This window comes from Pangasianodon hypophthalmus, chromosome 2 (assembly GCF_027358585.1).
Source record: "Pangasianodon hypophthalmus isolate fPanHyp1 chromosome 2, fPanHyp1.pri, whole genome shotgun sequence".
Taxonomy (NCBI): domain Eukaryota; kingdom Metazoa; phylum Chordata; class Actinopteri; order Siluriformes; family Pangasiidae; genus Pangasianodon; species Pangasianodon hypophthalmus.
Window position 1 is genome coordinate 32,724,778 of NC_069711.1, and position 24,874 is coordinate 32,749,651.

The window sequence follows — 24,874 nt, forward strand, 5'->3', positions numbered from 1 at the left end:
ATATTTTATGAGGCATTTATTGTTTAGGACAGTACAGTGCTGTCATTTTTTATTGTTGTATAAAAGTATTAGTCTTATTGGAATAATTTATTATTAACAACAACAACAACAATTATTATTATTATTATTATTATTATTATTATTTACTTTTTTTGGACAGTAGAGTGCTGCTCGTTTTTATTGTTACTTAAAAGTATTAGTCTTATTAGAATAATTTATAATTAAATAACAACATTTATTTTTATTAAACATTCGTAGTATTGCTAGAATAAGTCAGCAACAACAACAACAACAACAATAATTATTATTATTACACTATATTTAATTTTAGACAATTCTAACAAATATTATGATTATTATTAAGTAACTGAAATATCATGATAATTTTATTATTATCATGTAACTCTCTCAAAAAATACATGCACTAAAACCTGCTTTAAATATTTATGAAATATCTACTTTTTATTTTGTTTTATTTTTTTACTCGAGTCAGCCATATTAAACCAGGACAGTAAACACAGGTCACGTGACCCTCCGTGTGACGTATTCGCTAATCAGGAAGCAGGGGCGCGAGACAGCTGGGGTGAGTAACATAACGCTTTCTCGTTTGGTCTGAAAATTCATTTTAATCAAGAATAAGTTTAAATTAGATATTTCTTATAGCTGTGGAGGGTTTTAAATAAAATAACGGGTTGACAGGCAAGCTGGAGAGAGAGAGAGAGAGAGAGAGAGAGAGAGAGAGAAGCTGGCAATGTTAGCTAAAGTGGCTAGTTTAACATTTAAAATTTAAAATTTAAACCGTTAAAAACGGTCAGATTTCTGTCAGAGATGGAAAACCTGAGCCTTTACACTGATGTGCAGTCAATTTAAGGCTGTTTTTATTAAAATATAAGATTATATATAAAGATATAAGATATAAATCACCTCCAAATCACTTCCTGTCATCCAACATAAACAGAAATGTTGCTCTGCAGACTGTCATTCTCAATGCAATGTCTATGGTGCAACTTTACAAACTTTCTGCACAAAATATTACATTTAATACAAAATATCTTTGTCTCAGATTGCACTTAGCTTTTCTGAAACTAGATGTTTTAATTGAACAGTTTTTTTTACTCTGAAATCAGCTGCATCATGCAGCAGTCTTAACCTGGGGAAATATTGCTAAGGTTTGTTTTAAAAAAAAAAAAAATATTTTCTCTATTTTCCATAACATTTAATATTTTAGACTTGAATATAATTATCACTAAAAGGATTAACCTTTTTACACATGGACAATCTATTTATTTTTCTCATATCTATCTATCTATCTATCTATCTATTTGTTTTAAGTACAAAATTCATTTGACATGCAAGGTAAAAGCTACTTCTAGTCAGTTTGTAATTATTTTCAGAGTAAAAAAAAAATAATAATAAAAGATAGCTTAGAAAAGCGTATTGTGAAGTAGCTGATCACGTATCAATATTAAATATATGATATATCATATCACCCGATCTTTGTCCTACTAATCAATACATTTTTTGTCTAAACTTTTGCCACACAGAGTAAAAATGGTGTCTCTGATCTGCACATTGCAAGGCCATCGAGATGATGTGAACTGCTGTGCGTTCTCCGCCTCGCTCCTGGCCACCTGCTCGACGGATAAAACCATCCGGATCTACTCCACCCGAGACTTCTCAGAGCTCCCGTTCTCTCCGCTCTCGGGCCACGGCTACGGGGTCCACTGCTGCTGCTTCAGCCCCTGCGGCAAGTACCTGGCGTCCTGCTCCACCGACGCCACCACGGTGGTGTGGGCGATGGGCAGCGGGGAGATCGAGGCTGTGTTCGAGCATCCGGGCAGGAGTCCGGTCAGGGTGTGCGCCTTCTCGCCCGACTCCTCGTATCTGATTTCCGGCGCTTCAGACGGCACCGTGGCTCTGTGGGACTTCCCGTCCAGAACCCTGTACAGGTCCGTGTTCGTGTTCTCATCCTGTCTGTGCAAATGTGGTGCAAATGTTTACACCTTCATTGTTGTGGCTGGAAAAATATTACAATTTACAAATAAAATTCATCTGGTAAAAAAAAAAAAAAAAAAAAAATTAGATTTTCCAAATTTCCAAATTTAGATTTTTTTTCCCCCATTAGTTTCCCATTTCTGTTAGGACTGGACAATAAAAAGCTAAATATAATATCAATATCATGATAAATTATGTCACGATACAATTTTAAAAAAATCTTTTTCAAACATTTATTTTAAATGATGACTGGCTCTGATTTTAAGCTGCTGATTTGATGGTAAAATTTTATGCTGAATCTTTAAAATTGTAAAATGTAAACCGGTGAACTATTTGTTCTTCTTTTCAGTTTTAAGTCATTTAATTATTATAACAATTTAGTACTATATCATCATATCAGAATCATAATAATCATAACAAATTCATTTGAAACAGCTCATTTTTTTTAAACTGAATCTTTAAAATTAAAAAAATGTGAATCTTTAGTAGTTATTTTTTTCTCCTTTTTAGTTTTAAATAATTAATTTTTGTAAGAATTAAAGTGTCATATTTTCTTAATATTAAAAAAAAAAATCACTACAATCTCAAGCAGCTAATTTATTTTACTGAATCTTTAAAATTGTAAAATTTTAATTGTTGAATTCTGTTTTTATCCTTTTCAGTTTTAAGTCATTTATTTTTGCAAACATTTAATAGAAGTATCATCTTTTTTCTAACATTTAAATAAAATAATTACTGGTTGGAAGCAGCTGATTTGAGTATTTAAAACAGTAAAACGTAAATTGTAGATTTTTCTCATTTTCAATTTAAAAAAAAAAAAAATCACATTTTTCTAACCTTTTACAAAAATAACGATTACCACCTCAGATCGATTGCAGCTGATTTAATGTTGTAATTTTGTACTGAACCTTTAAAATAGTAAAAATAAATTATAGATTTTTTTTCCTTCTTTTCAGTTTTAAATAATTAATTTTTGTAGAATTATTGTAGTGTTAAATAAAAGTATCATCATACAAAAAGTAACATTTTTACAATTAAAACTAATTACAATCTCTGATTGGAAGCTGATTTGAATCTGTAAAATTGTAAAATGTAAATTGTAGATTTTTTTTTTTCCTTTTTAATTTCAAGTAATTCATTTTTTTAGACATTAAATTAAACCAAACCTATACATCCTGGTATGTTTCCTGTATCGTAGATTGTGACAGACTAATTATCTTCTTGCTGTAAATTGCATTTCTTTGATCGCTTAATTGGCGTGTTCCTGCGTTCTCTCCTGATATCGGTTTTGTCGTTCAGGACCGAAGCCGTTCCTGACACCACTATAGTGGCGTGTTCCTTTAGCCCCTGCAGTCAGCTGTTTGCTACAGGTTCCATGTATGGAGACCTCCGTGTCTGGGACCTGGCCATGAAACAGCTCCACACGGAAAAGTACGCCCACGACCTTGGGGTCAGCTGCTGCCAGTTTGCACCGCAGGCAGAGAGGGGTATGAGGAACGCTTAAAGCACTATTTAATATCTATATATATATATATATATATATATATATATATATATATATTATATCTCACTATCCACTGCGTCATTTCAACAAACAACAAAGTTACTTTAATTAAAACTCACTGATAATGTAAGTCTTATTATTAAATTAAATTAAAATAAATGATGTCAATAAACATTAGATTTGACCAGCCTACATTTTTATACTCCAGATTTATAACTTAGGACACTTTTATCATACGTCAGTAACATGTGTAACATAACGTAAGTTTCATAACCAACAATTACGGACCTTGCAAACCAGCGGAGGTAAACAGACAGTGAATTTTGTGCATGTTTCAAATTTGCTGAGCTCCGACGCTAGTGCAGCGTGTCGAGACAGCGAAAAAGGACATACGCTCTTAATTTCAACGTGGCTTGTTTGAATAACGTTGCAAAATTGCATCACGCAAAATCCATCTCCGTAGTTAGAAGGATATTCCTAATGTTCATTTGCAAAATAAATGAATAAAATAAACAAGGAGCTTGCAGGATTCTTTCAAGCCTTTTACTTTAGGAACCCCTGTTGTAGTAGATGAGTTCATCAGCTCCGTACATCAGCGTCCGCTTCTTCTTAACGAGTTTAAAACGAGGATTATGACAAAGAGCTGTGGTGGTTAATGAGTAGCATGAGATCTGAGAGAGGAACAAGGACAGGTCGGACCCAAATGACGAAATGTACCAGATTAATGTTGGAGTCCATGTGTGTTTGTTTCACTACAGAACAGAATATTAAAATCAATGAATCCTCGTCTTTATCAATCTCTCTCTCTCTCTCTCTCTCTCTCTCTCTCTCTCTCAGATAAGGCAGGCCGTGTGGTCCAGGTCCATTTGGCCTCCTGTGGTCAGGACAGCTTCTTGAAGATCTGGCTGGTTTCTCTGAACCTCTCTAAAGGTAAAGGGTCACCTGCTCCCTGCTCCCTTCGTAGTCTTGACCTTAGAATGACACACTAACTCTCTTGATTTCTCTCAACACTTCCTCTTTTAGTAAACCTCTCCGTTTTATTTACTTAAACAAGCATTCTGCTCGTTGCTCAAACAGCTTCACGAGGTCTGAGGCACGTTCCAGCTAAGCGGAAACTTTGATGTTGTTTGTAACACAAATGCTCCGTTACAGCTGAAGGTGGCATCTTAGTGTAATTAGAAAATGGACGTTTCACATAAAACAGGAAGTGGAATATAATGAGCTGTAAACAGCCGACCTGTTGCATAAACACTGATCTCTGATCTCACGTGGATCTTATCTATGTTCGCTGAGCAAGCTTAAAAGGATAAGGTTGTTCTCGATAAGGACACATATCTCCACTCTTTCACATGTACGTCTGTTTCATTTGGTCACCATCAGCACTTGAAGTGCATGAAGCTAAGAGAAACGTCTTCTGAACCGCGAAGAACAAAGAAATAAACTAATTAACAGAGTTCTGAGCTACATCAGTGTACTTGTACTTAAAAGTGTTGTATTTGGTATCAGTAACATAATTTAAGTAATTACTGTTCAGAGTCCATCCCTATTTATTGGTCCAGAAATTCAGAATCCAAAATCTCTCTTTTTTTTTTTTTTTTTTAATTAAATTTAAAAATTTTTTTAATTATTGTAACACTCTTTGTTCAGCTCTCTACTCCGAACACTGGTCATTAAAAAACAAACAAACAAACAAACAAACAAACAAAAAACCTGACAAACTGTGAAAAGAACAAATTAACAAAGTATTTAATGTCCAATATGTTCACTTTTGCTTACTTATTTAAGAAATAACAACAAAGTCAGCTGCCTTTATTTTTTTATTTATTTATTTATTTATTTATGTCTGATCCATTACTCATGAGCACACATGACTAATAACGAGAGTATGCTATGATTACTATTTAGCAAAAGGTTCTCAGAGAAATGCGCAGATTGTATTTTCGGAAAGGTGGTGACCCATAAAGGACAGTATTTCATTAAAATTATTTTTATTATTATTACTATATATAATTTTATTTTAATAAAAAAAAAAAAAAAAAAACCAGCAGAGGTGCCTGATTGACATAAATAACTTCCAGAATGCTGGAGCTTTAATCACTGATGCTAGGTTCTCATGAACGTCTATAGAACGTGTGTGTGTGTGTGTGTGTGTGTGTGTGTTACAGGTTGTAAGATGCAGCTGGTACACAAACTGTCAGATCAGTCGTCTACAGTCCTGTGCTGTGCTTACTCTGCAGACGGACAGCTTTTAGCCTCTGGGTGAGTACACGGGTGTTATTCTCCTCACTCCTCACTCCTCAGCTCGTCACTTCCTGTTTGGTCGTGTGGATGGTGTGCGGATTGTTTGCACTGCTACGTCCTGTCTGTAGATGGCGCTCTGTACTCATGATGACTCCACTGACTCTGCTGGAGGAACACTTTTACAGAGCTTTATTTAAAGAGTGTTTGTTTGTTCTCTCCTTCCTCACTCACAGGTCTATGGATAAGACTGTTGCAATTTATGAAGCAGTGAGTGAATCGTTTTAAAAACCTGAAATTAATCTTTATTCATTACTAAATATTCTCTTAAATAAAACATGATAATATTTTTTTTGTTACTGAATTTCTATTGTCTCTTATTGCAGAATAATGGAGTCTTACTCTATACCTTGACCCAGCACGAGAGGTAAGCTCTCTCTCTCTCTCTCTCTCTCTCTCTCTCTTTCTCTCTCTCTCTCTCTCTCTCTCTGTGCCTCCCTCTGTCCCTCCATCTGTCTCTCTCTCTCTCTTTTCTGTCCTTCACTCCCTCTGTGTCTGTCTGTCTGCTTTTTCTTTCTTTTTCTGTCTGTCTGTCTCTCTCTCTCCGTCTTTCTCTTAGTGTCTTTCTATTTTTCTCTCTCTGTCAGTCTCTCTCTTTTTTTCTGTCCTTCTTTTTCTTTGTCGCTCTTTCCATTAAAGTTCTTTTTGTCTTTTGCTCTCTCTATCTCTGTCCTTATCTGTCTGTCCTCTCTCTCTCTCTCTCTCTCTGTCTTGCTCTTTCTTTTTCTTTTGCTCTCTCCATCTCTGTCTTTATCTGTATGTCCTCTCTCTCTCTGTCTTTTTCTGTCCTTCACTCCCTCTGTCTGTCTGTCTGCTTTTTCTTTCTTTTTCTGTCTGTGTCTCTCTCTCTCTCTCTCTCTCTCTCTCCGTCTTTCTCTTAGTGTCTTTCTATTTTTCTGTCTCTCGCTCAGTCTCTCTCTTTTTTTCTCTCTCTCTCTCTTTTGTCTTTCTTTTTCTTTGTCGCTCTTTCCACCAAAGTTCTTATTGTCTTTTGCTCTCTCCATCTCTGTCTTTATCTGTATGTCCTCTCTCTCTCTCTCTCTCTCTCTCTCTCTCTCTCTCTGAACCCCTGTAACGACTGTCTTTGTGCTGCAGGTATGTGACGGCGTGCGCGTTCTCCCCGACCGCACCCCTCATAGCCACCGGCTCCATGGACAAAACAGTGAACGTGTGGAGGGTGGACGACGGCTGCAGCGCTCAGGGTGGGACAACACTTTATTTACCGTTTCTCACACAGGAAAGAAATACATATTCATCTGAAAAAAAAATAAAAGTCTAATTAAAACTTGTAGATATCCCATAATGCCTTGTGTGTGATGTGTGCATCCAGTGAAGTATAAACAAAGTATGTTCATATGTTTTTACGTTTTATTGAGAATAAAAATGTCAGTAAGTGTTGTGATTTTCAATTCTTATTCATTTCTTCACCAGGTGCTGAACCTGATGGCAGATCTCTTCCAGGTGCACGCGCGTGCGTGTGTGTGTGTGTGTGTGTGTGCGCGTGCGTGTGTGTGTGTGCGCATGTGCGTGCGTGTGTGCTTTTCATCATGTATATAACATTAAGCTCACTCTAATATCTTGTCTCATATAATAAGATTTTTGTTTCTCTCGCTCACGGAGGCTTTTCCTTCTCTTCATTTTGTGTTTTTTTTTTCCTGCTTTGTGATGAAGTCCCTTGCAGCTCACAAGAAGCAGGTAAGAGACGGATCCAGGCCGTGTTTAATAACTTACACACCACACACTGTGAATATGATTGAATTCTGGTCACCTGAAGGTCAGAGGCAGCGTTTGGGACGCGTGTTTGCTGGCTGGACGCAATAATTGTCCTCTATCCTCTCTCTATCCTGTGTTGAAATTAGAACTGCACAGTAACGGGTGAAATGATGAGGCTAATTATTTAAATTATCTCAATATTGAGATCATGGTTATCTGGGACAATTATTGTGTCTTATAATTTTAGCATGTTTAGCATAATTTTAACGTCAATGCTTGTGGGTCTCAATTAATCAATCAATCAAAAAATAAGACAAAAAATGTATTAAAGAACAAATAAGAAGACCAAAAAAGAAAATTAAATAAAAAGACATAAACAATTAAAAGTAATTAAAAAAATCAAAGACAAAAAAGTAAAATTAAATAAATACAGACAACAAAGCCTTAATATAATAAATAATTAAATATTAAATAATTAAAAATTTAAATAATTATATAATAATAATAATAATAATAAGAAGAAGAAGAATATATTATAATAAATAAAGTAAGACTAAATTAAAAAATAATAAATAAACGGACAAAAAAAGGCCAAAACAAATTTGAAAAGACAAAAAATGGCATACAACCAAAAAGAAAAGACAAAAAAACTAAAATTACAACAGATGAATGAATGAATGAATAAATGAGCCACCAAACTATGAACCAAGTTTACTTGGGGAACTTTATTTAAACATATTTAACAATTTTGAAACAAGTTAGTTGAAGTTAGCTAAAGCTAGCCCCACCATTCAGTGTGTTTCCTCCAAAGCCACGCCCCCAAAACATTATCAGTGTATTGATTGACAGGTTAGTAGACACGCCTCCTTGTTTACAGAGCCCGGGAAGCACAGAATACAGAGTGGATATTTTACTGAAACGTCGTGAGAGAGACTTCATGTGACCTTTTACATTAATCCCGTTTCACCAGACGTGTATTAAATCGTCCTGACAGCGGTGTTGTTTATCCGACGCAGTCATAAATGATTCCTCTTCACTCCGTCTCTGAAGCACTAAATCACACAGATTACACTCCCTGTAGGGCTCAGATCCATCACTTCCTGTTGCTGTGTCTGGCAGGCAGGAAGTGGCCGGGTCATTCCAGGTGGATGGTGGGCGATTGGTCGGAGGACGATGTGTCGGCATGGTTACGGGAGGAGGGGCTGGAGAGCCTCGTCGACAAGTTTAAGGCCAATAACATCGATGGAGCAGAACTGCTCGCGCTGACCAAGGAGACCCTCAGCTCCGAGCTTAATATAGGTGATACCACACACACACACACACACACACACACACACACACACACTCTACAGAGCATTACTACTATAGAGGAAAACACTTATCTATATCCCCTTATACCCAGAGGCGTTTAGTAAAACTAATTTACACAGGTGTGTGGTGCAAACTTTTTGTCTTTTCCAGTCAAGGCTGCATCTCAAATGGTGAACTAGACACTATAAAGTCTACACTTTGTCATTGAGGATGTAGTATTTGAACTTTGGAGCATAGTAAACTCTCAGATCTAACTTATTTTGCGTTTCGCTCCCTGGTAAAGTGGTACCAGCAAAATAATTTAAACCTCAGCACCCCCTCCTGGCTCCACCCACCTCACTACATACAGGAGGCTGCAGCTGCTGAAACTGAAAGTGTCCACACTTCAGTAATATTAGTATTAAATTCCCCAGTGTGAACACACTCTGCTTCATTAAACATGCATTACGTATGTGCTGTAAGACGCAGTACTGTAAGCGCTGCATTTACTTAGTTTTACTCTGTGATGTGTTGTGATTGGTCAGAGTCACTGGGTTTGCGCAGTAAAATTCTGCAGAAGATCGAGGAGCTGAAGATGCCGCCGGTATCCGACGGCATTCCTGACGAGTTCCTCTGCCCCATCACACACGAGGTCATGAAGGACCCGGTGATAGCTGCAGGTCAGAGCTTAGTCTGATTTTTATATATATATATATATATATATATATATATATATATATATATATATATATACACACACACACATTTACAGTTCAGTTTATATGTTCGGTTTTTAAGTAAACATTGTTATATTTAGTTATATTTTTTAATAATTTTGTTATATATAATTTTTTATAATTTTGTGTCTAATGATTACAGAGGAATTTATAAATGCTAAAAAAATACAAATTTACTAATTACACATTGGGGGAAAATCTAAAATAATTGACATGCTTTCTATTTTTGTATATGTTTATGGATGCAATATTTTATAATACATATTTTTTTGGAGTTGTTTTGTTTAGTTATTTATTTAGTTAGTGAGAATTTTACAATTTCCTTTGTTCTTGCTCCAATGCAGTATAACTGAAAAAATGATTTAACAGCTTGTTTCTAAAGTAATTTTTTTTTCATTTCCGGTCAAAATGACTTTACAAGTTAGACTTAAAAGTTCAGCAGCGAACGAAAGTACTTTTTCAACATAAATTGTAATAGGTTATAGGTCATAGGTTATAGATGGCTATAGGTCATCTAACGAAAATGGCAACTTATTAAAAATAATTTAAAAATATTTTTTTGTGGTTGGACATGAAACAAAAAAGATGATTTTAGTGGTTGTGTAATTTCTTCTGTATGGTATTGTACACACACACACACACACACACACACACACACACACACACACACACACACGCCATCACATGAACTGTGTTTATTTCCATAAATATCGCTTATATTGTTAAGTGTATTGAGATATAATGGATGACAGTGGAACATCCAAAAAGGTCACCGTGGTGTGTGTGTGTGTGTGTGTGCTGCTGCAGATGGCTTCTCATACGAGCGGGAGGCCATCGAGAGCTGGATCAAGACGAAGAACCGCTCCAGCCCCATGACCAACCTGCCGCTGCAGACCACGGCGCTCACCCCCAACCGCACGCTCAAAATGGCCATCTGCCGCTGGACCAGCAGCTAGTGATCATCCGCGCCACACGCTCTCTCACGCGGATCAGAACAGCACTGAAACCCGGTCCGAGGGGGACGCACTTCTTCCCCCTACAACGCTTGTGACGAGTAATTAATGCTGTAACGCCTCTGAATCAGGTATGCTGGGAGCTTAAACAAAAACGTGGGCTAGCCGGGATCACTGAAAACCCCGCTCGACTGCGCTGCTCGAAGGTTAACGCGTCATTCCATCCTCGTCTATACACCTGCTTAAAATGTGAAACTACACACAGGTGAAAGATTAATAATGTGCATTAGATGTACGGATTGGAGTCTTATCAATCAATCATCAATCAACTGATCCATCTTTAAACAATTTGGACCTTTTCTAGTAAAACCACCTCCTGATTTTAAAACATTTTCATGCATCATAAAAGAAATATTGTTCTTCTGTTAAGGCTATCCGAAAAAATGACTCAGAGTAATTTGAATGTGAAAATTTTGGTTATATTACGCTTCATGTGTAATTAGTTTATCATCTCCAACAGAGCTCTGCTGGGAAAACAGCACACTCCTTAGGTACTACAAGAAGTGCTATTTCTTTTACACCCTATGTAGTGAGCATAGATAGTGAATAGGATACATCACCACTGTGTTTTATTCCTAGGAATGTCTAGGAATGTGAAGTATCAGTGATAGAAAGTCGTTATTGGGGTGAATATACAGTGTATAAATATAAATTTACACACTCAGTAATATTCAAATGCATTACAATGAAATTTAACAGCTATGTAAAATATAAGTGTTTAATTTATATATTTTGTGCATTGATGCATTGAAAAAGCAGTTATTTTTCCCAGTCCTGGTCTTTGTTAGTGTTATTTTGCCAAAAAAATGAAACTAAAAAAAACTAAGATTTGATTAATTGATTAATCATAAAGTTTTTTTTTTTAAATTTGTGAAACATTTTATTACTAGCTGTAAGATTTTACACGCTGATGTAGCTTTTGTGATTGGCTACCATGCCATGGCATTACATGCATTTATATCACGCTATGCATTAAACACTGATTCATTGTGCTAACATTTACTTAAAATAATAATATTATAATAATTAATGACATTAAGGCTCTGCCCTAACAGCGACAGTGTTGTTATTGTGCGTTGTTGAATGCTAGGGCAAAGCAACCAATCACAACGCTTGTAAAGCTGCATCTATAATACTGGATTGGATTAGAGCTGTGTAACGCATATACAACCCCGGATCATGAATGAATGTGACTTTGTGACTTCGCAGTTTCATAGAGATGGGTTAATGAAGGGTTAAGACACTGCAGTCTTAATAAAATTATGCTCAATTACATGGTTTAGGTTTTGGTTTTATTTTATGTCTCTCAGGACATTTCTGCAAACCAGCATTTTAAATTATGAATATTTTTTATTCCTCCTAGATCCTGCATGTACTCGTAAACGCAAGATCACAAACGTTAACCAGTGCTTGAAGTGGGCCTTTATTGTCGCGTTATGCAGCAAAGTTGAAATACAATCAATAACAGTATTGTATATGGAACTGAACGCAAATAATGCACATATAAAATAATCTCTTAAACTTAATCTGTCTCGCTAAAACCTGAAACGGTTCGCTTTCTTTATAAACCACGGCTCATGGACAGCTGAGTGTAAAAGTTTGCGTCTCCTCACAGGCTGTGGGTGAAAAAATAATCATTTAGTCTGAAATGATTTCCTGTTTGATATAAGGTGCACCATAAAGGGTGCAAGAGACATGATTTAAGCCACATGTAGTGCACTATTTAGAAAACAGGAAGCTATTTTGTTTGGATTGTTACATTATTTAATCATTTGTTACGTGTGATTATGAAGGGACATCTTTGAAACTTCATGCTAAATATTGTCGTCTTGTTGTTATGCTGATGGTTGTCAGGGTGTGCAAACTTTTGCACTCAGCTCTACGTGAACCTGAAGTCTTAACAAAGCATTATTTCTCAAAAGATTCTGAATTATAATATATATATATATATATATAGCTGTGCAAAAATAACAATATAAAATGTTTTAAACAATAAACTAAAGCTGTAGAAGCCATAAATAAATTAATTAATTGATATATTAGCAAGTACAGAGGATTATAAGGAAATGCACTGTACAACACACACACACACACACACACACACACACACACACACACCCCAGTCAGGAATAAGTGCGCTAGGCATCAGTGCTGCAATAACAGGATCATTTGAGATATCACAGATGCTAAAACTTATCGTTTACTTACCATGTTTAGCGTGATGGTCATTCAGCGGTTCCTGATTGGGGCTTTAAAGTGTTAACTGCCCTTAGAGAAGAGTTCTACAGTAAACCCTTTGCTTAAATGTAGAATAATTATTACAGTACACAACGTTCATCTTGTTAAGTTTCTATTTGTAGTTAGTCCTGAATAAAGCCATATTTCTACGCCGTGGAGGTAAACTGCTGCCTGGTAAGTAAGACGTAGAGGCTAAAAGCGAAGCCTGATTGATTAGTTACTAACTGGTGTACAGGGAGTTTGATCTTTGCTTGGCGGTCTCCACGGTGACAGCCGCTACACGTTGGACTCGATGAAGGAGCGTTTGGGTTTGATGGAGCTGATGAGGATGGGGTTGTCCCGAGCCAGGTTGGCCTGCTTGTGCTGCTTCACTGAGTGCAGCTCTGCTGCGTGCGTGCCGTTATGGAAGGTCTCCTGGTAGGCAGCACTTCCTGTTTTAGGGTACTGGAGGTCACAGGTCAGTCCCTGCACCAGTTCCTCTGTGCCATGACCCTGCCAGCTGTGACTGTGCAGTGGTGTTGGTTGTGGTGGTTGGTGGAAGCGTGCCGTTTTGTCCGTGATGCCCATAAAAGGACGCGGTTTGTGCTCATGTTGCCTTGCAGGCATGTCGGAGACGGCAGCGGCGTTTTCGTTGGCGACAGAGCTGCGGTTGCGGTCCGAGTGCATCCCGGTGAAAGCCAGGCTGCTGGAGGAGCTGGACACTCGCATGCTGCTGCTACGGCTGAACTCGGACCTGCACTCTGGAGCGCCCTCTGGTGCCAGGGGCATGGTGTCCAGGTGGCCCAGGTGACCAGTGCCTCCTTGGGTGTCTCTGAGCGGCTCCCTGGTGTGTAGGCAGGCCCTGTGGTGGCCGTGGTTCTCTCGGCCCTTCACGCTCTGAGCCTGTCTGGACGGGAGGCGTCTGTGAGCTGAAGGAGAAAATGACTGGGTGCCTGACAGCGCCAGGCCCAGAGAGTCGGGTAGAGTTCGGCTCTGCTGCCAGTTCTCCTTCCTCTTCTCCTCTTTACTCGTTCTCTCCTCATCTCCCTCCTCCACCTGCACCAGCTTTATCCCAAGGCTCTCTGAACCTTTATGAGGCGCTCGAACTGACACAGCTTCCTCTTCCTCCTCATCGTCATTCTCATCGTCATCATCATCATCGTCATCCTCATCATCGTGCTGTGAGGGATGAGCGTGAGATGACGCGTGTTTCCCACCCGGGCGCTGATGGCACTCTTCTTCCACACGGGCCAGCAGGCGTCTGATTTCTCTGTTACTGGGACACAGACGCGCCGCCTCGTAGAGATCAGACAGTGCTGCCGCAAACTGCCTGAGAGAGACACAGTTTCGAGATAAGAACGGTTAGTATTATCAGACACCATCAGGCTTCACATTGATCTGCATTGTTGGATTTTTATTCAGTTTGAGGACTGAAAACAGGACATGACGTTCCAGTTGGTAAATAATGCGTAGAAATATCCAGAAATAGAAATCATCCTCTACTATTTTGGTTTTAGTTTGTTAACGTTTACAAGAAAAGTCATAATTACAGGTCCAAAAGCCAAATTCAGATTTAAAAAAAAAAAAGAGAGAGATTTATTCATTACTGTTTCAGCCGATCTGGAGTAAAGAAGTGATTGGGTGCTCCATAATGATCTGAATTTGATAAACCAAATTTAAAATTTATTTCGACACCAAAGGTTGAACATTAATTTTGTACATCTGCATATTCTAAAAATGGACTTGATGATATTCAGATAAAAAAGTCAGATTTACAAATTAAACTGAAGTTTGTCCTTGTGAAACCAGCTTTCCCCTGAATACATTAGTAATCTACTTAGCATTTATAGCTTGTACTCAGTTAGGCAGTAACATTATTAATGTAAATATGTTTTCTGGGGCCTGAGCAGAGATCTGCTGTGATGTGATGCGTGGTAAAGCTTCTCACCTACTGCTTCTCTTAGCTCGAGCACGAGCATAAAAAGCTTCGTATGACTTTGGCTTCAGTTCCAGAGCCTTAGTGGCAAATTCTTCTGCCATGCCAAAGTCCTGCAGAGAGAGCCAGAGAGGAAAAGAGAGGCGGGAAAGGAAAAAGAGACGGGGGAGAGGGGCGGGGAAAAGAGAGAAAGCGTTACAAAACAGATACAAAGGTGAAGTAGTTTGTATCCCATTTAGTGAAATAGTGTATGTTAAGGTGTTCATCAAAAGCAAGATGTCAGGTTTTGCACTTCTTTTTCTGAAAAGTTTAAACAGACATTCTCTAATTCGTATGGCTACGCTTTGCCTCTATAAATTTCACACACACACACACACACACACACACACACACACACACACACACACACACACACACGCAGCAGCCCTGATGGATGTGAAACATTCATGTCTATCTTGACTTTTTCTTCCTTCTACTACTTAAGGTAAAATAATATTGCGTTAGAAATACATCAGTAGTGAACAGCTATTTAATAATAATAATTATAATGCTGGAGCTTGTAGGTTTTCATTAAGTCTCTCTCTCTCTCTCTCTCTCTCTCTTTTCCCCCTAAAACTCAGGTTCTGTATTGCAGTCTGCTGAGTGATTCAGTGATCAGCAGACGCTTATTGGGATTCTGTCCTTGAGCAGGAGGTCAAAATGATAGTGAGGATCCACAACAGCTGCGGATAATGATGCTCTTTAAATGTTTAATGACGAAATTTTGTATTAAAATGGCTGTCGTATGTTTCATGGCATCCTCGCCAGCAGGTTTCGTAGAAAGCCAGTGTGATTAGGCAAACACACACGGGCTTCTCTTCCTCCCAGTTTACAGTACGCAATCATATTAACAGCTTGAGGCAAATGTCTTTTTAATAGCGGACACGAGTAGAATAATTTATGGTGAAAGTATCTACAGAATCTGTAGCCAGTTGATAGTGTTCATTACTTGTCACATGGCATTTAGTGTTAAGTAGTTCTTTGCCCACACACACACACACACACACACACACACACACATTATACTTCCAATTTAGGAATGTGTCAATTCAACCAAAATTGCCTGGAGAATGGCAACAACTTCTCTTTCTGCTTATGAAAATTGAGGGCATCATGAATTTTACTAAGTACATTATGAGAACATTATAGCCCCAAACCTGGTTGCCTCTGCAAAGAGGTTACAAAAAATGGATGGATTCAACAATACACCAATCAGCCATAACATTAAAACCACCTGCCTAATATTGTGTAGTTCCTCCTTGTGCCACCAAAACACCTTTGACTCATCGAGGCATGGACTCCACAAGACCTCTGAAGGTGTGCTGTGGTATCTGGCACCAAGCAGCAGATCCTTTAAGTCCTGTAAGTAGTGAGGTGAGGCCTCCATGGATCTGACTTGTTTGTCCAGCACGTCCCACAGATGCTCAATCAGATTGAGATCTGGGGAACATGGAGGCCAAGTCAACACCTTCAACTCTTTGTCATGTTCCTCAAACCATTCCTGAACAGTTTTTGCAGTGTGGCAGGGCACATTATCCTGCTGAAAGAGGCCACTGCATTAGGGAATACTGTTGCCATGAAGGGGTGTACTTGGTCTGCAACAATGTTTAGGTAGGTGGTAGGTGTCAAATCAACATCCACAGGAATGCCAGGACCCAAGGTTTCCCAGCAGAACATTGTCCAGAGCATCACTGAGAAAATGAGGCCACCTTCTTCCATTGCTCCATGGTCCAGTTCTGATGCTCACGTGCCCATTGTAGGAGCTTTCGGTGGTGGACAGGGGTCAGCATGGGCACACTGACCGGTCTGCGTCTATACAGCCATATATGCAGCAAGCTGTGATGCACTGTGTGTTCTAACACCTTTCTATCAGAGCCAGCATTAACTTTCTCAGCAATCTGTGCTACAGTAGATCTTCTGTGGGATTGGACCAGACGGGCTAGCAATCGCTCCTCACTCACATCAATGAGCCGCGAGCGCTCATGACCATGTCGCCAGATCACCGGTTGTCCTTCCTTGGACCACTTTTGGTAGGTAATAACCACTGCATACTGGGAACACCCCACAAGACCTGTCATTTTGGAGATGCTCTGACCAAGTCATCTAACCAGGACAATTTGGCCCTTGTCAAGGTCTCTCAGATCCTTACACTTGCCCATTTTTCCTGCTTCCAACACATCAACTTCGAAAACTGACTGTTCACTTGCTGTCTAATATATCCCACCCCTTGAAAGGAGCCATTGTAACAAGATAATCAAATGTTATTCACTTCACCTGTCAGTGGTTTTAATGTTATGGCTGATTGGTGTATAATGATCCCAAACATCCAAATCAACACATATGTGTGGGGAAAAATAAAGTTTCGTGATGTCTATCTGCATAAATCTAGGGTTATAAAGGAGCTTGAAATTAGGAGACATGGAGGAGGAGAAGTGTCTCCAACCTTGTTACATGATAGATAGATAGATAGATAGATAGATAGGTAGACAGACAGAGACACTGTGTATTTCTGTTCATTTTCCTGAAGGGTGCCAATAATTCTGGAGTTGACTATTACGTGAGGATACCTGTAGACACTGATATACGATAAAGATGAGCGTGACTCACGTTGGTTTTGCGGCGGCAGCGGGACAGGTTGAGGTAGAGCGAGACCCGGAGTTCTCGAAAGGCCTTCAGGTCTTCCCCAAACCCTTCCCTTGGAAACTTCCTCAGTGCATACTGATACCTCTGAGCTGCTTCCTTCATCTTCCCTTTCTGAGAAAGAACGAGGATATTAGCAAGTGACTCAACAAAATGCCTCCCTAAAATCTACCGCTCATGACTGACCTTATAGAGCAGGTTGCCTTCCTCCATCAGCTTCTGCAGCAGGATGATGAGGATGTCTGGTTTAGAAGTGGCCATGGCCCAGGCAGCGTTTCCTTCAGAGGTAACGGGGGAAAAAAAGAGAGAACTGGACATTAGCCAGCATGCCTCACCGCCTCCCTCTTTCTCCTTACTGTGAACGAGACTGGCCCGAGAGAGTTACCTAAAGCTTGTACCTGATCGATCATAGGGAGACGTGCGGTACCCTTTAGCAGCAGGTAAGTGAAGGCCAAAAAGAGAAAGAGAGAAGTGATGAGAGAGGAGTGAAGAACCACACACAGAACACAGGACGAGATTCAACCCAAACAAGACACACACACATACACACACACACACAGTATAATGTTCTGATTGGCAGCTTAAAAGTTAAAAATCTAAGTTTTTAAAGGTGCGGTTAATGATTTTAGCATACATTAACTCCTTTGGAGTTCCCTCCAAAGCCATGTCCCCCAAAACACATCCTTTAATAATGCTTAATGTATAAACATATTCCTGTGGGAGAATGGCTGAATGCTAATGCCAGAGGTAGTGCTTTCTGGATTCACAGACATCTTTGTCCTGATTGTTTGGAAATTGGTCGTCCACATCAATGTTTTCCCTCCATGTACAAAACCTGGTGTATCACAGAAACCCTCTGAGCTGATATTTTATTTCATATAATGCCAGAACTTCCCCAAATATTACAGAAGTTCTGACTTTCACTGACTGCACCTTTAATCACAGAAAAATCACTGACCGCACCTTAAATGCTGATTATACGTTGACAGAAAACACTTCTTATTGCTGCACAGCAAATTTAATGCTAGATTAAAAGAAAACGTCTCATCTAAAAATGGAAACTAGGCTTTTTTTTTTTTGACTGTTCTGTAATATTTTTTCAACAGAAGAGAAGAGGAAATGAGGTAAGGCACATGGCATTAGTCAAAATGCAGCCCAGCCTGTACTTATCCTGCTGTCTGATTATAGCTGTGTGGAGCAGTTGGCTAATGCTAATTTAGAAGTGGTTGTTTTTCAGTGGTCAGTGAGTGGTTTAGTGGTCAGCGAGTGGTAGGTTTGATTTCAGCAAACATAAAAAAAAAAGCCAGAGTGCTAAGCTAACTGGAGCAGGACGTTTTTCTATCCATCTGGTCTCAAACTGAGAAGTTGGAGTTCAAGAGAACTTGAAACAGGGTAAGTACGTGGCGCAAACCTGGATACAAATCAGTCTGACGCATAAAAAGCTAAACAAGCGAAGCGTGGCACACAACAGTAATATGTGAATCATTTCTGTGATTTTGATCCAAAGAATTTCATAATCATTTCTTATAGCAGTTTTACCAAGTGACTCACAAATGCGAGTCACGTAGACGACCTCATACACATTCTGTTGTTTTTGTTTTTATTTTGTGGCTTGGTCACAATGAGATTTACATCTGACACCGAACCCACAGCCTTCAGATGCAGAGTCAAGTCACAACCACGAGAAGATCAGTGTGTGTGTGTGTGAGATTAAAGCAAAAGCTGGGATTTTATTTTTTATTGCTGATCTGTTTGATTAAAACTGGCAAACACACTTTGTATAACTTGCAATCCACTATGTACTATGTATATCTATCTTTTTAAACTGTACAAATGGAAAAAAATGAATAAAAATTCTACTTGATTAATTTCTTTAAGACGTAATAAGGACAAAAACACATACTGTACGCATCCTGTAAAAACGTGGAAGAAAAAAAAAAAAAAAAAAAAACCTGGTGGAAATGACAGTTCATACATCACTGGCGCCCCACTTACAGAGTGGGCCAGTGGCTCAGCGGGCATGCGCAAACTCTAGCGAAAAAATATGGCCTCGTTTCCGTCACATTTAGGACTCAGCAGAGGAACAGAGCGCTGTGCGGAAACGAGCGAAGGATGCGAGGGAGAAGAAGAGAGAGCTGGCCACGTTCTGGATTCGGGTGATCTAAATTCAGTGCAAGGGGTAAACTCAGGGGAAAGGTGTGTGAATGCTTGTGTGGAGAGATTCTGGAGCGCTACTCACCCAGCTTGGCCCCTTTTTTCAGCAGAGTGACGACGACCGAAGTGTTGCGGCTGCCGATGGCGCGGTCGAGGGGCCGCATGCCGCTGTAGTCCATGTGCTCAATCACAGCGCCGCGCTCCACCAGGTAGTGCACCTGCAGCAGCGGGGACATGGGTATACACTCTAAATATTTCAGAAGCACATTGCTTTAATATGTGGGTCAAAGATGAAAAAGGTTTAGATTGTTATATAGTATAACAGTATTTTAATATATATATATATATATATATATATATATATATATATATATAAATAAAATTTTTAAATTGATGTTTAATAAACAAAGCAGAACTGTGCTAATAACAACAAAATATAGTGCGTAATTAATTAGGTAAAAGTATACTGTATATTTTACACAAATTTTTAGATATATTGAACACAGGGTTTTTTAGGTTTTTGACTATTTCCTGTTCCTGTAAAATGACATTTAGGATGAATTTGTATTAATCATGTTGAAAATCTTTTTTTTTTTTTTCCTGAGTATAACAAAACAAAACAAAAAAATACTGTTTGTCTTTGCCTTTATGCATTCATGACATGCATTCATTACTGTATAGAGCTGAGTGAATTTACTACTTTTTTAAAATCTAAAATGGGAAAAAATGCGACCCAGAAAACCAAAAGATAAAGTAAAATGAATAGAAAAATAAAGAGGCTGAAGGCAGTCATTTATAGAAAGTAGTCTATAAAAGTCTGGCTGAGTTAGAACAGATATTTTACTATTTAAACTCAATAAATGTCTTGTATGTCTTATAAGTATAAATTGTTTTCTTCATTTTTATCCTAAAGGTGCACAAACTTTTGCACTTGATTGTATAGATAATAAACCTGTATTAAAGTCCACCACAACCAAACACACACTCCGATCATGTGATCTGAGTTTCAACCAATCATGTCCCGGTGTGTGAAGTATGAGTTTTTTTTTTAAAAATACGCACTATGTCAGCATCTCCATAAAAAGCAGCGAGGTCGAGAGGAGTGCGTCCGTTCTTATCCGTGTGATCGATCTGCGCTCCTCTCTCCACCAGCAGCTCCACCACGCTCTTCTGGCCCTTCAGACACGCCCAGCTCAGCGGCGTTAGGCCTTCCTTATCTACTGCTGTCATGCATGCTCCTGCATCACACACACACACACACACACACACACACACACACACACACACACACACACGTTTGAAAAATCCCACACATGCCACCTCTGGGGCCACCTCTCTTCACCTGAGGTCAGCGGACTCACCCTGTTTGAGAAGGAAGTCCACAGTGGTCATGTGACCCTCACTGGCTGCAACCATCAGCAGAGAGCGGCCATGTTTATCGGTGGCGTCCACCTCGGCACCGTGCTGCAGCAAAAGCTCTACCACCTGACGAAAGAAGAATGATAAGAAGAATAAAACTTTTACTTTCTTTCTTTCTGTGTGTGTGTGTGTGTGAGTGAAATCTAGTGTAGTGTCCCAAACCCATATATTTTATTGACTGTAATATATTGGAAATTGGAGCCTCGGATCTCAGCTTTGGAGTGTGATAGGATGAAACTAAGTGCACTCCTGATATCAGTTAAAGCAGTGCATGTGTTTGGATAGAAATATACCTGTTTTATCTCCTGTACAATACATTACCTATTTTATGTACTATAGCACACTTACACCAATCAGCCATAACATTAAAACCACCTGCTTAATACTGTGTAGGGCCTCTTTGTGCCACCAAAACAGCTCTGACCTGTTGAGGCATGGACTCCACAAGACCTCTGAAGGTGTGCTGTGGTATCTGGCACCAAGACGTTTGCAGCAGATCCTTTAAGTCCTGTAAGCAGTGAGGTCGGGCCTCCATGGATCTGACTTGTTTGTCCAGCACAATCAGATTGAGATCTGGGGAATTTGGAGGCCAAGTCAACACCTTCAACTCTTTGTTCCTCAAACCATTCCTGAACAATCTGCAGTGTGGCAGAACATATTATCCTGACCCAAGGTTCCTCAGCAGAACATTTCCCAGAACATCACACTGCCTCCACCAGCTTGCCTTCTTCCCATAGTGCATCCTGGTGCCATCTCTTCCCCAGGTAAGCGACGCACATGCACCCGGCCGTCCACATGATGTAAAAGAAAACATCATTCATCAGACCAGGCCACCTTCTTCTATTACTCCATGGTCCAGTTCTGAAGCTCACATTGTAGGTGCTTTCGGCGGTGGACAGGGTCAGCATGGGCACTCTGACTGGTCTGCAGCTACGCAGCTCCATAGACAGCAAGCTGTGATCCACTGTGTGTTCTGACTCCTTTCTATCAGAGCCAGCATTAACTTTTTCAGCAATTTGTGCTACAGTAGATCCTCTGTGGGATCGGACCAGACAGGCTAGCCTTTGCTCCTCACTCACATCAATGAGCCTTGGGCGCCCATCACCCTGTCACTGGATCACCGGTTGTCCTTCCTTTTGTTAGGTAATAACCTCTGCATACTGAGAACATCGCACAAGACCTGCTGTTTTGGAGATGCTCTGACCCAGTCGTCTAGCCATCACAGTTTGGACTTTGTCAAAGTTGCTCAGATCCTTACGCTTGCCCATTTTTCCTGCTTCCAAAACATCAATGTCGAGAACTGACTGTTCACTTGCTGCCTAATATATCCCACCCCTTGGCAGGTGCCATTGTAACGAGATGATCAGTGTTATTCACGTCACCTGTCAGTGGTTTTAATGTTATGGCTGATTGGTGTGCTTTAACTACTATACCATACTATACTGTGCTATACCATGCTGTACTATATTCTACTATATTAAATTATACCAGTTTGAATGATTGTACCTATTTAATCTACTAAACCTTACTATACTACACTATACTGCAACCATTTCATACACTATACTATACAATGCTACACTATGATTTACTACACTATACCATCTCTCAGCTTTGGAGTGTGACAGGATGAAACTAAGTGCACTCCTGTGTTAGTCTGGACCTCCTGAACACACGCTGTGAATTTGGTGAAAATCAGAGAACGTCAGATTTTTCACCCAAAAAAACGGTAAGGGGTTAGCCTTTGTGTTTTTTGGCACAAAAAAGGGAACAATCTCAGATTTTCAGCAAATTCACACTGTGCGTTAGAGAGGTCAAGACTAACACAGGCGTGCATTTAGTTTCATCCTGTCGCGCTTCAGAGCTGAGATCTGAGCCTCTCATGTACAATACATTACACTAAGTAAAATATACAGGTTTGGGCCACACACATTTACACATTTTCAGTTAAAATACACATGCAGTGCATGAATTTAGACAGAAATATACCTGTTTTATCTACTGTACTGTAGAGCACTACACTATGACAATTTTATCTACTATGGCACAGTACTATGCCATACACTACCACACTGTAGTATACTAACTAACAATCTACTATACTGCAGTAAAGTATACTGTACCTATTTATCTACTACACTATACTATACAATACCTATTTATCTACTATACCATACTGTGCTGTACCGTACTGTACTGTCCGAAATTGTACCAATTTTAACGACTGTCCCTGTTTAATCTACTGAACCCTACTTAAGTACACACTATAATATACTATACTATACTATATCTCTGCTCTGGCATGTGATAGAATGAAAGTAAGTGCACTCTTGTGTTAGTCTTGTCCTCCCTAATGCATGATGTTAATTTGGTGAAGATCTGAGAGCAATGAATTTTTCACCTTTTAAATAAATAAATAAGTAAGTAAGTAAGTAAGTAAGTAAGGTAAGGCTGTTTTTTTTTTCTTCTTTTTTTTGGGTGAAAAATTCAACATTCTCTGATTTTTGACCAAATTCATGCTGTGGATTAGGGAGTGCACTTAGTTTCGTTCTGTTACACTCCAACACGGAGATCCGAGCATTATAGTATGTTGGAACTGTCTAGTGAGAGCTAACTTTTAATTTTAAAGCAGCTATAAACAGTCGTTCCCTCACCATTCTCTCTTTTTTCTCCCTCAAAGTTAATAAAACAAAAAAAATGCAGCTTGTCATTGTATGATTACACGTTTTTAATCCCTTTATCTCTGTGAATAAGCTGTTACTATAGAAATGATAATGTATTAGAACGAGCGCATTAATATTAACACAGTTATAAAAAGCAAACATACAAACAAACAAACAAACAAACAAAAAAACATTAACTGACCCCTTTGTTCTGCAAATAAAAAGCAATTTAAAAAAATGACCTCTTAAAGACTGTTCTGATAGAAATCCATCATGATGATGGGAGCTTTAATCCATGGATTAATTACCCCACCTTTGTGTGTCCGTGTTTCACAGCAGTGTAAATGGGAGTCACGCTCCTGCGGTTTGGCTGCGTTATTGCGGCCCCCTTTTCCAGCAGGAACACACACTCGTCCAGCCTGCCCCGGCCAGCTGCAGCACTCAGAGCTAAAAACATAATGATGGACACAAGTCCAACTCTTATACAGAGGCTGATATCTCTATTAGAGTGATAAATCAGGATTATTTTTACACTGCTCATATACCACCATCTACATAATCACACAAACACACCTGTCTCTCCCCAGAGAGTGTCATGGCCATCGATTTGCACACTGAGCTCATTCTTATTCAGAGCCAGCAGGTTCTTCAGCACCTGAGGATGCATATTACAAAACTGAGTAATTATGTCAATATCATACTGTATAATACAGGGTTGTCCCATAAGTCCAGCATCATAAGGTTAATGCATATTTTTATGGACAAAGATCTTTCTGAGCAAGGAAGAACGAATCCAAATAATCCTACTCATAGGAATTTTTGTATTGAGAAAAATGGTGGAAATATTGAGCAAGTTCTGTAAATAAAAGCTTTTGTTTTGCCGCTCTATATTTTTTTTCCTTTGATGGAGGACTCACGGGACACACTGTACATGTCCTAAAACAGAAAGAAACCAAAATGCAGGCAGATCCATGGATGACTTTGAACATAGTTTATCTTAACTTCACAGAGCAAAGCACAAAGAACACTTAATCCAACCCTCTATATAAATATACACTATATAGCCAAAGTTTTATGGACATCTGATCATCACATATATGCTCTTTGAACATCCCATTCCATTCAAATGGTATTCAGTGGGGTTGAGGTCAGGGCTCTGTGCAGGACACTCGAGTTCTTCCACTCCAACCTTCACACACCATGTCTTCATGGAGCTCGCTTTGTGCACAGGGGCATTGTCATGCTGGAGCAGGTTT

General features: G+C 39.1%; 2 protein-coding genes across 6 annotated transcripts in view; one reads left to right on the plus strand and one right to left on the minus strand.

The window, feature by feature from the left end:
* The first annotated feature begins 470 nt into the window (after positions 1–470).
* wdsub1 (WD repeat, sterile alpha motif and U-box domain containing 1) lies at positions 471–11,828 on the plus strand. Its single transcript, XM_053228918.1, has 13 exons — positions 471–583; positions 1,545–1,949; positions 3,295–3,482; positions 4,337–4,429; positions 5,665–5,758; positions 5,974–6,007; positions 6,124–6,164; positions 6,893–6,999; positions 7,229–7,258; positions 7,469–7,492; positions 8,630–8,809; positions 9,346–9,480; positions 10,345–11,828. The coding sequence occupies exons 2-13, from the start codon at positions 1,552–1,554 to the stop codon at positions 10,491–10,493; spliced, it is 1,473 nt and encodes a 490-aa protein (XP_053084893.1). The 5' UTR covers positions 471–583; positions 1,545–1,551; the 3' UTR covers positions 10,494–11,828.
* A 1,059-nt stretch (positions 11,829–12,887) lies between these two features.
* Positions 12,888–24,874, minus strand: part of tanc1a (tetratricopeptide repeat, ankyrin repeat and coiled-coil containing 1a) — a 70,065-nt gene continuing 58,078 nt past the window's right edge. For 4 of the 5 annotated variants that reach the window (XM_034314562.2, XM_053228897.1, XM_053228893.1 and 1 more), the window contains 10 exons: positions 24,192–24,273; positions 23,932–24,065; positions 20,898–21,021; positions 20,599–20,774; positions 19,622–19,754; positions 17,781–17,810; positions 17,569–17,660; positions 17,350–17,496; positions 14,716–14,816; positions 12,888–14,097 (listed from right to left, as the gene is read on the minus strand). In XM_034314562.2, coding sequence (XP_034170453.2) covers positions 13,065–14,097; positions 14,716–14,816; positions 17,350–17,496; positions 17,569–17,660; positions 17,781–17,810; positions 19,622–19,754; positions 20,599–20,774; positions 20,898–21,021; positions 23,932–24,065; positions 24,192–24,273 — 2,052 coding nt within the window. In that variant the 3' untranslated portion in view covers positions 12,888–13,064. The remainder of the gene's footprint in view (positions 14,098–14,715; positions 14,817–17,349; positions 17,497–17,568; positions 17,661–17,780; positions 17,811–19,621; positions 19,755–20,598; positions 20,775–20,897; positions 21,022–23,931; positions 24,066–24,191; positions 24,274–24,874) is intronic. The other variant, XM_053228901.1, reaches the window with a different exon arrangement.